The 16,669-nt window shown below is 51.3% G+C and overlaps 1 protein-coding gene across 1 annotated transcript in view; it reads right to left on the minus strand.

Annotated features, from left to right (window-relative positions):
* The window catches only part of trappc9 (trafficking protein particle complex subunit 9), a gene marked incomplete in the record, with an annotated part of 109,879 nt that overhangs the window by 56,017 nt on the left and 37,193 nt on the right, over positions 1–16,669 (minus strand). The window contains 2 exon segments of the mRNA XM_067255484.1: positions 9,785–9,903; positions 15,395–15,547. Coding sequence (XP_067111585.1) covers positions 9,785–9,903; positions 15,395–15,547 — 272 coding nt within the window.

The following is a 16,669-nucleotide window of genomic DNA, read 5'->3' on the forward strand; positions in this document are numbered from 1 at the left end:
GGGGACAGTCTGACGGCAGACCAGGGCCACGGATGAACTCTGGTGACATGAGAGGAGGTGGCATCTGTGCTCCAGTAAGATGACCATCTCCTCCTTCCTCTAACCCCATCACTCGCTTCCTCCTCCTCCTTCTCACCCCCCAACTCTCTGTAGCGTTAGAGAGGAGGCCCATGTGTGCCCACATAAAGAAATAGGGCTTTTACAAACACCCCCCCCCCCCCCAACAACAGGAAAGAGGAGGGGAAAAGAGTTGCAGGAGGAGGGAGACAGAGGAGACAGAGAAAGACAGAGAGAGAGAGACAGAGAGAGACAGAGAGAGAGAGAGACAGACAGAGACAGAGACAGAGACAGAGAGAGAGAGAGAGAGAGAGAGAGAGAGAGAGTGAGAAAAAAAAAAAGTGTGCTCATTCGTGTGTGTGTGTGTATGCCTGTAGAGCCCTGCAGAACCAGGGGACCAACCCTCCAGGGCTCCACACCTCACCTGTTCTCTAAGCCAGGGGTCCGGGGCCCAACACACACAGCCAGGTGGTGATGCACGCCCAGACATGCACGCACACAAACACACACACACACAACTATTCAACGATCACAGAAAGACACACGCATACACACAAAATCCCACAAATGTGTGCATGAGCCACACACACACACAGAGTGTGACAGGGTGCCGAGGGGAGAAGGAGACAGTGAGAGAACGATGCCTAGGCTGTCGACCTGCAGCAGCACACCTGCCAGTGCTGACAGGGTACCATGGTAGGTGGGTAATCATCTGTGGATGGTGTGGGCCCGCTCTGTGTGTGTGTGTGTGTGGCCCAGGACCTAAGTCTAGCAGCATATGGAGCTCCGCTCTGGCTGCTTCACTGGATTACACACATGGATTGAGGTCCAGTAAGCATGATGACATGCTCAGTGTTCCCTTCCAATTTCACCCACTGTGAGCTTGCACCAACATGCACACGCCAGAGCCTGTGAAGACGGGGGGGAGGGCGCGTGCACACACACGCGTCGCACGCGCAGCCTTGTTTGTTTCATGGCAGAACTCAAACTCTCTTCAAAGAGATACGAGGAGATAAAAGCGGTGGAGCAAGCGGCCGTCATTGCGGGGAGTTCATAAAACGGAGGGTGGTGACAAAGACAGAGGGGAGAGAGGAGCGAGTTTGTAGCTATGTTACACTATCACAGAGAGCATGGGTACCAGATTCTGACTGTGGGTCCTCCTTAACACACACACACACACACAAACACTACTCCGATGTGAGAGGGAGATAGCCACAGGTGGCCCCTGCTGTGCCTTGGCAGATGGGAGGAGTGTGTGACCCTGTGGCAAATCTCATCAAACTGCTGTTGTCCCAGCATGCAGTGCTTGGCACCTGCTCAGCACCCAGCTACTAGCGCCAGACTTAGACCTTGTTACAGCAATCAGGACACGCCGCTTTCCTGTGCGCCGCAAGAAGTAGTGAACACACGCACACACAGTCGAAGCGTACACACTCTGTCTCTCCAAGGCCTCCCCGGGCCTAAGGCCCTGTCTGAGGCTAGAGGCTGAGGCTGTGTAGAGGCCAGACGGTGAGAGACAGGGAGCAGTGAGGCCCGGGGCCTGAGGAACAGAGGGAGCAGGTCAGGGAGAGATCTCCTCCCTGACCTGCTGGAGAAGCACACCCAGGATGTGGGGGTTCCCCCCCCCCCCAGGAGGTCACCTGCCCCCTGGAGGCCGGGGCGAGGCCGGGGTCTCTTCACCCCAGGTGAGAGACTCGTCAGAGGGAAGCCCCCAGGACGGCTGCAGATGTCCCCCAGCGCGCCTGCTCCGCTCACTTTACAGGAACACGCACACACACACGCGCGCTTTATAGGAAGGGTGGATGGTTTACCATACATTGAACCTCTGAATGTCTGCGTGTGTGTGTGTGTGTGTGTGTGTTTGTCGAGAAGTGCTATGAACATCTGTGCAAACCCTCCCAGCACATAATCCACTCCCTGTTAATGGCTACCCGTGACAGCAGTGCATCCTGGGAGATCTGACGGTATCACTACCCACCTCTCAAAGTACAGAATCAGAAGGGACCCCAAGTGGCAGCTGGCAGCCATTAGAAGTAGACGTGAGTCAAACAGCCTGGTTAAGGTGAGGCAGATTAGAGGAATAAACCTGCTGGCACAGCGCCACCCGTCCCAGGGGAGAGAAGGGAGGGTGACGGGGCTGTGGGCAAGAACGAGATGATGCCATCTGATTGCTCAATCATCAGCTGCTGAATCATCTCTCCCCCTCCTTCCTTGTCTCTCTCTCTCTCATACATGAATAGCTTACAAACTTTCCGGTGCTATTGTAAAGGCCTGAGTATCCACACATGCATGTTCTCACACACACACACACACACACACACAGGCACATGCACACGTGCACACACACCAGGCACTCCCCTCTGGTGTGTGTGCACGTGTTCCATTGATGTGTCAGCGGAGACAGACGTGTTGAATAACACTGACATCCTCATGGCAGAGTGTTTGAGGAGCTAGCTGTCAGATCACCCAGGAGAGAGCCGGACTCCGGACAAAAGAATCAACACGTGAACACAGAACGGCACAGCACTGAGCCCTGACAGATCTCACCAACCTCTCCCATTGACGAAGGAAAGCAGGGGGAAATGCCCTGTAGCTGATGGAATGCTCTGAAAGAACTCCCTGATAACCTACTGGTTTTCAACGGGCTTAAAGAAAACGTCCAAAGCTGCTGCATTGAAAGCCTCAGACGGTTCATCGCCGTTTTCGAAAGGGAAGAACAGAGACGGCAAGGTGACCGGGTAATTGGAAATAACACCAGTGGTGTTTGAAAAGCGGTATCAGGGAGATTTCCTTTCGTACGCTGCGGTCTGCTACATGCTTATTAAAATCGACGTTTTACTTGCTGTTGAAAGGCCGGTCGGCGCTTCTTCTTGGGAGTATTTGAGCCGCGTTCACATCTGCTTGCACGTGTCCCGACTGTTAGAGATCTACGGTGTGTGTGTGTGTATGCGTGTGCATGAGCGCGTGTGTGCGCGCGTGTATGGTGGCAACGTCGTCGAGAGGACACTGCGAACATGGTTTCATCTAAAGGTCACACAGTAGCCTGTAGAGGATGATGCTGTTCATTAAAAACAAGCAAACTCGGGCCAGAACATAGTGATGTGTTTGTTTTGGAGCGCTGTTTTCCCCCTCAGGAAGCCAAACATCGCCCTATCCTCCCCAAAAAGAAACTGAAATGAATACCCTATCAACACTTTTTTTACGTTTACATTTGAAATCTCCTAAACGCTCCACACTAAAGCGGAGCGATCATTTGAGGTATGCAAAGTGCACCTCGGCCTTCACACACGCCCCCTCCTCTCCCACTCACCGCCCCTGCCCAAAGACCCAGACTCTCCACTTTACTGGAAGAAGGACCCATCAACGACGGGATTACTATTCAGCCACGAATCAAACGAAGACGTTTGGCTGTAAGGCTCTGTTAACAATGGTCTGGTGCTATTTTGTTGAAACGCTACATGAAAACACCAATTGAATGGTGGGAAAATGTTCGGTCTAAATGCAGTGGCTTTCATATTTGCTGTCATCTGGGCTGGCAGCACTAGAACTGAGGCATTTGACTTCCGCTGAGGTGGAGACCTGGTATATTGAATTAAACATGAACAAGCCTGAGGGAGGGGATTTGTCACCAACACAGACTATTAAACACTAGTGGGAAAACAGCACTGTTTCCTCCAGAAATACAGTCTACCTTTTTACTAACAGCATGTTGGACTCGATATGAAACGCACCCGACCAGATATGAGCTCTGCAACAGAACCACAGAGGGTTTCTTCCCGGAAGCCAGGAACATTTTGCATTGCACTTAAACCAGGAGTTGGCGGTCAACAGGCAGAGCGCTCAGCGGAGACGAGGAAACATCATCCTGCTTTTCAGCGCTTTCATGCTTAGGCAGGCAGGCAGGCAGGCAGGCAGGAGAGAGAGACGGCCGGACAGACAGACAATTACAGAGGCAGGGAGACATACAGACAGAGAGGCAGACTTGTGCAGAGGCAGGGAGACAGGCAGACAGACAAGTACAGAGGCAGGGAGACAGGCAGGCAGAGAGGCAGACTTGTCCAGAGGCAGGGAGACAGGCAGGCAGGCAGGCAGACAAGTACAGAGGCAGGGAGACATACAGACAGAGAGGCAGACTTGTGCCGAGGCAGGGAGACAGGCAGACAGACAGACAGACAGGCAGGCATGCAGACAGACAGGCAGGCATACAAGTACAGAGGCAGGGAGACATACAGACAGAGAGGCAGACTTGTGCAGAGTCAGGGAGACAGGCAGGTAGAGAGTCAGACTTGTGCAGAGGCAGACAGGCAGGCAGACAGACAGACAAATACAGAGGCAGGGAGACAGGCAGGCAGAGAGGCAGACTTGTCCAGAGGCAGGGAGACAGGCAGGCAGGCAAGTACAGAGGCAGGGAGACATACAGACAGAGAGGCAGACTTGTGCAGAGGCAGGGAGACAGGCAGGTAGAGAGTCAGACTTGTGCAGAGGCAGGGAGACAGGCAGGCAGATAGGCAGACAAGTACAGAGGCAGGGAAACATTCAGACAGAGAGGCAGACTTGTGCAGAGACAGACAGACAGACAGACAGGCAGGCAGGCAGGCAGGCAGGCAGACAGGCAGACAAGTACAGTGGCAGGGAAACATACAGACAGAGAGGCAGACTTGTGCAGAGGCAGGGAGTAAGCAGGGAAACAGACAGGCAGAGAGGAAAGATGGGAGACAAGAATGCAGGCAGTGAGACAGGCAGAGAGGGAGGGAGGCAGGGTAGGATGGCTGGCTGGCAGGCAGGGAGACAGTAGCAGAGATGGTAGCGGTAGTTATAAATAACTCCGTCAGGAGCCTGGATGTGAATGTGTGAGCAGAGCTGGTCACACATCGTACAGAGCTTGGGGAGGGGGGGGGCAGCGCTGGGGAAGGGGGAAGGGAGGGGGGGGACCGGGGGATATAAATAGGCACCTGAAGAGGACGACACAGCAGCCTGCATCTCCACTGAGCTTCATTAGGCCTGAAGAGAGTGGCCCTGCTTGCTACCCCCACCCCCCCCCCCCCCCCCTGCTCCGTGGCAGTCTGCCTAGCCTGACTGGGAAGCCCTGCACTGTAGGCTTAGGCACGGCCCATTGAAGGCCACTCTCGTTCATTAAGAAACTGCTTACATAGGAGTTTGCGGGAGGTGCGGGGGTGGCGCTGGGGGGAGGGGGGTGGATGAATGGATTCATCAATTCATTGAGAAGCTCCTGGTACACAAAGTGGCCCGGAAGACTCCGAGGGGCGGAGGCACACTGAATCAATGCCCACCCCAAAAGGTTCCGTCGTATCTCCACTGCACCCTATGGTTTATGTATCTATTACTCATACACACATTTGTTTTTACTCCCAACTCCAAACAGTCCTGTGGACCAACAAAGAACATCATGACTGCGTATGTGGTACTGCGCATCCAAATAGAACAGCACCTCTACAAAGTTCTACTGGAAATCAGAACTACGACGGTTGCACGGTCAGCAATTCATTCTCTCCCCAACGAGGCCTCCAGCCCTCCAGCCCTCCAGCCCCCCAGCCCCCCAGCCCCCCAGCCCTCCAGCCCCCCAGCCCTCCAGCCCTCCAGCCCTCCAGCCCTCCAGCCCTCCAGCCCTCCAGCCCTCCAGCCCTCCAGCCCCCCAGCCCCCCAGCCCCCCAGCCCCCAGCCCTCCACCCCCACATGCGTGAAGGCAGCCAGTAGACTTCCTATTCCAGAGGAAGGCATTAAGCAGCAGCAGGTCAAAAAGGAAGAAATAAGTCAATAAATCAAATCAAATCGTTTGTGGGTTTGTAGATAAAGCGTGGGCGGGCATCTGAGGGGCCCCTCGCTCGTTTAATATCACAGCTTCCCTGGGAACGGCCCTGATGCCATCTGCCCTGGGATGATGGGTTCACGGGCAGGGTAACCGAATGAGTGGGGGCCCCTGTGCCGGCCGTGCACTGACTCATTGGCCAATCACAGAAGGTGGGATTATTACATTTCTGTCCCTACTCCTGGCGCTGTCACTCAACTCTTCCCCCCCACCCACCCTCTCTCCCACCCCCTCCCCACCCCCCGCCCGCCTCACACCTGCATCCCCGGAGGAGCCGTGCTAATCCCCATCCTCCCGTCGGCACGGCAGGCCCGAGTCACAATAACGCCGTGGCTCCGACGGTGTGAGAGAGTCCCCCCCCCCCTGCCGTTGGAGCGCTACGTAAACAGGGCCGGCGGCGGAGCGCCGCACACCAGACATGCGCACAGCTCGCACGCGTGCACACACCCTGCACGCGCGCACAAACACTTGGCCTGAGGAGGGCAGGAGTGTGGGGGGGGGGATGGAGGAGTGAGAGGGGAAGAGGGGGGGGGGGGAGTGAGAGGGGAAGAGGGGAGAGTGAGAAGTGGGGATGGAGGAGTGAGAGAGATAACAGATAACAAGCCCTGCTAGTGGACTGTCTCCAACTGAGTCACTGACAACGTGCAAATCTTTTTGTGAACAGATATCGGTATGAAGCAAAGGTTCCCCGCCCCCCCCCCCTCCCCACCGCCCCCCACCAGATGACACGTCTCCCAAAGCACAGCCACACTTGATTTAGAGGCGAGACTAAAGAAATAGGGGGGGGGGGGGGTAACAGTGAGCGCCGAAAGGTCAACCAAGTATGCTTACTGTGCGTCTCTGGGGATCAGGCAGCAGTACGCGTCACGGCTGATTTATCATCCGAGCGTGTGCACGTCTGTCAACAGCCACAGCCACTCTGCCAGCACACCCTCAACCACCTCACACAGGCAACCACACACACACAGGCAACCACACACACACAGGCAACCACACACACACACAGGCACACACACACACACAGGCAACCACACAGGCAACCACACACACACACACACACACACACACACACACAGGCAACCACACACACACACACACACACAGGCAACCACACACACACACACAGGCAACCACACACACACACAGGCAACCACACACACAGGCAACCACAAACACACAGGCAACCACACACACACAGGCAACCACACACACACAGGCAACCACACACACACACAGGCAACCACACACACACAGGCAACCACACACACACACACACACACGTGGCATTTTCAGGAAGGCTGTGCATCACCAGTGTAACACGCAGTGACACAGTAGAGAGGCGCGAGTTGTAATAACAAACGGCTTAGAAAAGTTCACCAGGTGAACTCCAAGCTAAATACCACTGCTCCCTACAGCAAATGTAATCAAACCAATCTGCAAGCTCCGAGGTTCTCTGCTGAAATGGCCTCGTATATCCCCACGACAACACATGAAGAAGAAAAAAAAAGAAAAGAAATGCAATTCATAGACTAACACAGCATGAAAACAGATCTCTGATCCTTGAAAACTGTGACACGTTCCTCCATACCTCTGGGCAGGTACCGGAGGCAGAGGCGGTGTCGTGGAAGGGTTTGGCTGCAGCGAGACGTGGGCAGTAAGTCGGATCAGACCCGGTGGCGTTTCACACAGCACACTCTGCTGTAAACACAGGCCGAGAGAAAAGCTGTGGAGTCACAGGGGCCAGTCTGGAATGTTTTCTATTTATATTTAATCACATAACGATAAGAAACATCCTTTACCGTAGAGAAAATGGTAAAACAACATCTCAAAAGACCAGTCTGGTGAGCTAGAGAGTTCCGTTTCATGTGGAAAAATTGCCTCCATCCATATTTGATGAAACCAAACAACGCTCTATAAATACAGCCCAGGCAGCACACAGACAGACTGGCCACCACACAGGGGGGGGGGGGGGGGGGGTCTGAGCCCCTTCTCCGGGCGGCACAGGTGGACCTGCCCTGTATCGTGGTCACTGGTCACCTCGACTGAGATGTCAACACCGGAGTCCTCAATGGGCCCATTGAACCCATTCAAAAACTCGTCTTGGCTAACAAGCCTGCAGGAGGGGGTTTCAACCCCCGCTGTGAACCCCTTCACTGCTCATTAGAGCGTTCTGTCACCATCACTCCCCTGTCACTGGATGCATGACCCCCTGTCTGTGGCATCACACACAGCACAAACCCTGGGTCTGAAGCTTGGTTACAGTGAAACCTTACATCAAAACCTTCGTTTTGACGATTTATTGTTAAGGAGACACATTTAAGTGTATCCGTTAAATATGAAGGTACGTATATTATATGAAGTACAATGTAGTGTTTTTGATACTGCCACTGATAAAGTCTGGATGAAGTCTGTGAAGAAATAGCACCATGTACAAGCAAGAGTAGAAACTAGGATAACAGTCGGCATACATGGTTGGTAGGAGAGCTATGTGATCAATTCTAGTTGTAATTGCATCCTGCGGATTCCACATGTGGTCTGCAACACACCCACTACTATTCTACGGTAGCCGCCTGTTTCTACAGGGTGCAACAAAATGAGTCACAGTGGTCGTCACCAGACTAAACTCAATGAACCAGCACACCCCAGGACTCACTTACCCAGACTGCTCTGCTCTCTTTCCCTCAGTAGGTGACAAACCCCGGTGCTCAAGCCTGACAAGTGCAGTGAACACAACGAACACACAGGGTCACCCTGCCACTCTCGGAACACGAGCTTCATTCTTTCTCTTTCCCCCCTCCTCCTCTTTCCCCCCTTCCTCCTCTTTCCCCCCTTCCTCCTCTTTCCCCCCTCCTCCTCTTTCCCCCCTTCCTCCTCTTTCCCCCCTCCTCGTCTTTCCCCCCTCCTCCTCTTCCCCCCCCTCCTCTTTCCCTCCCCCCATCCTCTTTCCCCCCCCCTCCTCTTTCCCCCCTTCCTCCTCTTTCCCACCTCCTCCTCTTCCCCCCCTCCTCTTTCCCCCCTCCTCCTCTTTCCCCCCTCTCTCCTCTTTCCCCCCTCCTCCTCTTCCCCCCTCCTCCTCTTTCCCCCCTTCCTCCTCTTTCCCCCCTCCTCCTCTTCCCCCCTCCTCCTCTTTCCCCCCTCCTCCTCTTTCCCCCCTCCTCCTCGTTCCCCCCTTCCTCCTCTTCCCCCCTCCTCCTCTTTCCCCCCTTCCTCCTCTTTCCCCCCTCCTCCTCTTCCCCCCTCCTCCTCTTTCCCCCCTTCCTCCTCTTTCCCCCCTCCTCCTCTTTCCCCCCTTCCTCCTCTTCCCCCCTCCTCCTCTTTCCCCCCTTCCTCCTCTTCCCCCCTCCTCCTCTTTCCCCCCTTCATCCTCTTTCCCCCCCCCTCCTCTTTCTCCTCCCTCCCTCTCCCTCCCACCCTCTCCTTCTCCCACATGTCCTTTTGTCCCCATGGCATCTCTCTCGTCCCCTGTCCCACGTCCCAGACAGCAGAGCTCCCCAGTGAGCCCTGAGAGAGGCAGGCTGGGTTCTCTCTCCCCTCTGCCTCCAGTGGATGAGAATCAGGAGCTAGCCTGTCTGAGAGCAGCATCTTTACATCTCGCCTCACTTAACACCTTTCACAGTCCCTCTTACACACACACAGAGAGAGAGACACACACACGCGCAGTCTATAATTATCAAAGCATGAGAGGGTCATTATCTATACACTGCATCAGAAAGTGGGCTGCCCACAGGAACAAGGCAACTGGGAGATCAAAACCTGAATGTCTTCTGAAAAACACCACAAGCCATGAAATGCAAATGAGCACATCGCGAACAGAAAGTGCCGGAATGTGGCCCGCCTCGTCGGTGCCGGCGGGGGCCGAGGCGGTGCGTTTGGCGGCGGGAGGAGAGGGCGGAGTCTTACCTTCACGTGGTTGTACTCGGCCTTGCTGGACTCGCTGCCCAGGGGCTTGGCCTCGGCCCTGGGCTTGAGGAGCTGGCGCAGGGGGCTGGAGATGGGCAGGCCGGTCACACTGATCCCATCTGGAACGACAGGCAACATCCCCAGAAGGTTAGCGTCCACAAACTCAAGCACACAGGACACACACACTCCCAAGAGGAAGGAGGTTTTGTTTGCGATGAATGATGTTCATTGAGACGGAAAACACAGTCTACAACCAAAAGCATGGCTTGTTTTTCAATTGAACAATGATAACAGAAAGTGCATGCTTAGAAAGTTTAATAGTGAATAATAATAAAAACTAAACAAAAGAAATGCCAAACAACATTATCAGTTACGTCCATAAAATACCACATGGAACCAAGAATGACCCACCAGGCACAAGGACACCCTCACTCTAGGGCTGTTCACTGTCGGTTACCAGGACTGAATCAATACAATCAGAAGAACTATACACCCCTAACACGCAAGAGGAAGTGAACAAACACACACACACACCTTGTACAGCTTGTAAAGCCTAGCATTCAAAAATTATGAATAATGCAACATTGTATCTAGTCAAAAGTATGACATATACTTGAGATAAGAACTCTATTATAACCCATGCCTGAGCACCAGAGCAATGAATCACTGACTTGTTTCCTTTCAGCCACATTAACTGCTACCAAAGGGGCTGCTAGTTTCATCCAACTCTGGAGAGAAGGCTGGAGGGTGACGGCAGCACCCTGTCTGACGTCACCGCACGCATACACACACACAAACACACATCTTGGTCTCCCTGGGGAAGAACAAGGGTTTGGTACAAATCCACTGTTCCGTGCCTCAGCTCAGTGCGCACACACACACACACACACTCCACAACAACACACACACACACACACACTCCGCACAATAAGAGAGATAGAATCGGTAATGACGTGGCAGGAAGAAGGGTTTCTATGAAGCTGGGAGCCATGCCTCCCGACATTCCTTCTGCGTGTCTTTCTCGCTCTCCTCCAGTGTGTTTCTCTCGAACGCCGAACAAAAATAAGACACCATTATTTTTTCCGCTCCCTCTCTCTGCTCTAACATCTGCTCCAGGCACTGAGCACACAGATGCCCCCTCCACCCCCCCCATCCAGCCCCCCCAGCATCCACCGTCTATTCTTGGTTAGGATGGGGGATGTGTCTGCATTTGATTGCATTGACCATACAGCCGTATTGTCTGCCTGTGTGTGTGTGCGCGTGCAAACAAATGTGCTCCAACTTGACAAGCCCCGTAGCACAATTCTCCTTCAAATGCGCCACCAACTCCCTTAGTCTGAAGAAATATACCTCCCACCTTGGTAGGTCATATTTCTGCAGCTGAGGGTCTTACTTAGCCGGTGCAGGGGAGTCATGTCGCCAGAGGAAAAAAAGACCTGTAAATTATAGTGGCTTTTGAAAGCTGCACTTTGCTGTGGTTATTGCGACATTAAACATCCGAATCAGACGAACGACGTCTGCGGCGCTTTTCAGATTGGGAGAGTCGTCGAGAGAGGGCTGAAAAGAGAGGAAGGGAGAGAGGAAAAGAGAAAATAGAAGAGAGATTGAGTGGGAGGGGCTTGTGAGGTCACGTGTGAGGCAGAAACAAATGAGTGGGATTCTTATTCGAGGCAGTTTCAGACCGAAACACATTCCAAATACCCCGAAAAGAATACGAAACAAATATTGACTTTGTTTTATGATTACTGTCACTCTTTCTATGACTTTCACTGAGGATGCTGGGGTCGGGCTCCCATGAGTAAGTTTAAAATGATCACCTGAAGTCAGGCATATAACGTAAGAGCGTCTGCTAAATGACTAAATGTATGTTAAATAAGGTATAAGCCTTTTGGGGTTTTATTGAGAACTCAAGCAAGGCTATCGCGCACTGCAAAAAGAGAAAGGGTTAATAATCTGTCTATTTAGTCTAAAATTCACTTTGGAATTTGAACAGAACTAAATGGGATCCCCCTCCGACTGTAGCTGAGCATATAGGAATGTTTTGAGATAGCAGTCGAATCAGTCATGGCACAGACTGAACTGCTGAGATACGACCGAAACGATCCAAAAATGGTTTCTTGTCTTTTGTTCAAACTGAAAAGCCAAATGACATCATATATGGTCATTAAATCCAAGTGTGAAAGATAATTCAATTATCTCACTTGAGTCTATGACAGGAACAGATTGATGATAACCTTGCTCTTGCATGAAAAAGAAATGAGAACCAGAGCCAGTGGATCATAGTGACAAAGCTTATATCAGTGGAGTTGATAGCTATGTCCTTTTGGTTTTAAAATATTAACCACACTATGTCAGTCCACTGCAGTCTTATTAACCAGGAGACCATCTTCTGGGTTCCAACTATTGGTTAAGGATGTGGTGAGCCAGTTACTAGAAGAGTTGTTCCAAAAAGCAGACAGTCACGTCAAAAAATAATTTATTCAAAGTTGAACTAACTATTGACGGCAATATTTAGATTCCAGAGTTTAGACTCCATTAACTTTTGAGGTGATGTTACAAAGCTAGCAGTCTGTTGGCAAGTTACCAACAGTGCAATAAATTACAGTGCAAACACAGATTCTAGTTGATGATAGGAACTGTTTGAATTTCCATGACTCATCATAGCACCAGTATTATGAGAATATCATGGCCCTTAGGATACCTAGATTAATCCATACCTGTTCTCAGTATTAACTAACAACCAGGAATGGCATCATCAGCAGAGTAGCTGATTGGTTGGTATGCTGGTAGGGAGGGAGGGGTCTCAGTTGAACCTTAAAGAGGGAGGTGACACAATAACAGAACCCCTCCTGTTGCGAAGACTCCCTATTCATTCCCTCTAATTATGCTTTTCTTGGGGGACATTTTACAATGAATGGGAAAAATGTGTTTTCTAAGAAAGTGAGACTGGCAGACTGGCAGGCTGGCTGGCTGTCTGACTGACTGACTGACTGGCTGGCTGGCTGGCTGACTGGCTGACTGGCTGACTGGCTGGCGAGCTGAGGACCTCAGACAGACAGACTTTTAAACAGGCAATTAGCATGTCACTTAGTATGATGTTCACAGCACCTAAACCAATAAAGTCTGCTGTATGTCTGGAAACATTAGTCCTTATGTGATGACATCACTCCCATCAGAGGCTGAATTATGCCAGCGTGATCCTGCACTGGGCTCAAGGAGAGGGATAAACTGTCCTAAAGATAAATCAATGAGGACTGGCGTCGGCTGAAAGCCCTGTTGAAACAACTTTCTCATTGGCCCCCATCTCTAGTAGCTCAATGGGAAAGGACATTTTGTGCTGCACAGACAAATTAAGGAAAATTGTAAGTTAAGGTTAGCTTGACATGGCAATCAAATTTGACATTAGAACATACAATTGGCTCATACTACTGATTGAACAGGATGGCACTTATCTTGGCCGTTCGGAGGCTGTCATTATCCTATTCTGTTTGCTCAAGGATTCAAAGTAGTATTTTTGAATCAATATCCCTTTCATCTGAGCAGATGAACAGAACCCCTGCTTGGGGCCAGTTTCTTTTTTATTCAAAGCGAGGGAACAGAGAACTGGTTCATGTGTGTTTCATCTTGCCTCAGACTTTTGAGTATACCAGTATATCTAATCAGGGATATGGGGACTGCTGCTGTTAACAGGACCTCGCAGCAGCATACAGGCCAGACTGACTCTGACGCACAACACAACCAGCCTGCTACCTGTACAGGATTGGATGGCAGACAGGAAGGGGAGGGACAACGAAAGGTGTGTGAGAGAAAAGAATGTGATCGAAGTGGAGAGGGAGAGAGAGGGGGAGAGAGAGAGAGGGAGAGAGGGGGGAAGAGAGAGAGGGGGAGAGAGAGGGGGAGAGAGAGAGAGAGGGGAAGAGAGAGAGGGGGAGAGAGAGAGAGGGGAAGAGAGAGAGGGGGAGAGAGAGAGACAGCAGGGGAGAGACAGCTAGAGTGCGAGGGAGAGAGAAATAGACAGAAAAAGGGAAAGACAGAGAGAGGGAGAGAGAGGGGTGGAGGTAGGGTTTGGCAAGGAAAGAGAAAGAAAGAAATGCCGTAGATGCGGTGAACAGCAAGCTCTGAGGAGACCATTGTAGTCCCACATGCTCTCAGCGTACTGCACCAAGATGGTACATTAGCACAGGAGCCTGTCTAATCCCAGTCTATTTGGTGTGTGATGTCTGGAAGATGTACGTAGGTGAGTTTGTGATGACGCCATGCATTACCTCCATCCCTATGAGGATTAACATGTAATCCACATCCTGGAAGGGGGTGATTTTGCATTCTCAAAGATATTATCTATAAAACAGGACATTACCTTCATCTGGGTTTGTGAGATCAAAATCCCAACCAAAACCCGCATCTAGGGCAGTACCTACTCTACAGAATTGTCCAAAATTGAAAGTTTTTTAAATTAAAATTTGATATTCAAGAATAAAGCGACAGTGTTTTTTGTGGTATGGGAGAGAGGGGAAGCCATGTAGGAAATGAAAGCACCAGGCTATTAACAGGCAACTCCCGCAGAAATATTTTCACAAACTTTAATTAGCGAAGGTGCTATAGTCAATAATTCCTGTGCTCCAAGCGCAACGTTCGCTAAAATGAGATAAACAATAGCACAAACAAGCACACCAGTAACCACATTAACACAAAATAAGAACGTGTTCAAGTAGAAGATAGCATCTGTGTTAAACAAACACGGTGGAGCAGAGTGTCAGCAGATTGGAGAATTATTCAGGGGCAATACTGTAGTTCAGGAAAACCGTCCCTTATCTCGACAATTCAGGGCCACGATTATAACCGTGCTAATTAAAACGTAGCCGCGGTATCCGGTTAATGACCTTGTGAGTCCCGAGCTGCATTTGCAGTCTCCTACTCGATCCGTCTCTCCCCTCTTGAGTGGTGTGGCTGCACAGCAGGCCCGGCCCAGGCTCCAGACCCTCTCAGGTGCTCCAGAGACCTCCTATGCACCTCTCATTAATATTTACCAGCCCACTAGCAGTCTGGCTGACGGTGTTTGGGATAAACAACAGTCTGGGAGGGACGAGAGGAAGAGAGACAGAGACAGAAAGAAAATGCGTTTGAATGAGAGAAAGAGAGTGAGATGGAGAGCGTAAACGTGTCTGAAGAAGGGATTGAGGTAAAATAAGAGGGTGGAAGGACAAGATGGAGAAACGCAGGAAGTCAAAAGCCAAGAGAGAAATGGCAGACTGAGTGGGCTGTTTGTGTGTTACTTGTGCAGAATCCAAAATGAAGCCGCAAAGCTCTCAGCTCTCTCTGGAACACTGAGCGCCACTGTGTAACACTAAATGGGCACAAATTCGGTATTTTGGTACATATTTACCTTTGCCCCATGGTCAGGAGTTGGAAACCAAATGTCACACGGCCCTGATATACACCCAGTCAAAAGCTAAAACCCCACAGAAGAGCTGACCAAACCATAATCAAAATACTGGCATCACTGAAACGTGGACAGATTTGGAGAATTTTCATTCGGAGATTTTATGCAGCCAGTTTATTTACGGGTGCGTCGTTCCAGGTGTGTGGTGAGGTTTCCACTGTGTGACTTACCATCATTCAGGTCCTGGAGCAGGTTCTCCTGGCCAGAGAAGTCCAGTTTGACTTTGATGTTGACGTTCAGCGTCAGCGACTGGCCAGGCTTCAGCGGTAGGTGGGACAGCACCTCTTCCAGGTTCCAGGTCAGAAACTCCCCAAACAGCTTCTCTAAAAAGACAAAAGAACGTCCAAATCAATGAGGGAGAGAGTAAAAGAGAGTGCGTCAACAGAAGAGCCGACAGGCCGGCAGAGACAGACAAGGTGAGAGAGAGAGATCGAAGAATCCCACTCAAATACTTCCAGGCCTCAGCCCTTGTGAGGAGCAATCCAGATCCAACAAGAGGGTGGAGAAAGCGCTGTAGTGGTGAAGTCGAAAGACTCTCAGTGCAAGACAGGGAGCTGAGGGACTCAACAAACACTTCCTCAACCACAACAAACATCTTGTTGCCACAGTTTGAAAAAGAAAAACTCGACTCGACTTCTCGAGGAGCTGTGTACAGCATGAAACCCAGTGAGCTTAGACTTCCACACGGGTGGAAAGACCTCACAAGGAATGAAAAGGGACAGGAGCAACACAAACTACTTTACGGCTTCCTGATGGTCTCGTTTCCTGCTTGTATCATTTGCTCTGCAAAGTATCTACCCTAAGGGTTTTTCTGACAAAGAGTACCTCCGACAGAAACATGGGATGGGAGACTGCCATACCCCCATATGTGTGTCACATACTGAAGAGGAAGGAGGACAATTAATTGCAGGTGTCACAGGCTCCACAGGACCGTGACAACCTGAGTTTAGCTGCAGCTTTCTGCCTCGTGCAATGAAGAAGAAGAAGAATACTTTTCATTTGTGGAACACACGCACACACACACACACACACACGCACACGCACACGCACACACACGCAGGCAGAACACACACACGCATGCCAGGGTGTTGTTCACCAGAGAAATTAGCATCAGCATTTTCCCTATCCCGTCGTCCTCCCTCCCAGGGCAGCCAGGAGCATTGTGAAGCCACAGCAGCAGCGCCCGAGGGCTAAGTCCGAACGCTCGCCAATTTCCTGACCAGGGACATGGGCAGGAAGAGAGTCTATTCTGCTTGTTTTTATTGGGGATATTTGCAGAGGAAACCCATGTGAGCACATGCAAGCTCCACGCAGACAGGCCCGGGTGACATCTCACCTAATTACCCACAGGTGACTAAGCGAGAAGCGAAACCAGGACCTTCTTGCTGCGAGGTGGCAAAGCTAGGCAGTTTGCCACAGCGCCGCCAAATTAGCCCTCTAGATCT

The sequence above is a fragment of the Osmerus mordax genome, chromosome 18, assembly GCF_038355195.1.
Source record: "Osmerus mordax isolate fOsmMor3 chromosome 18, fOsmMor3.pri, whole genome shotgun sequence".
NCBI lineage: Eukaryota > Metazoa > Chordata > Actinopteri > Osmeriformes > Osmeridae > Osmerus > Osmerus mordax.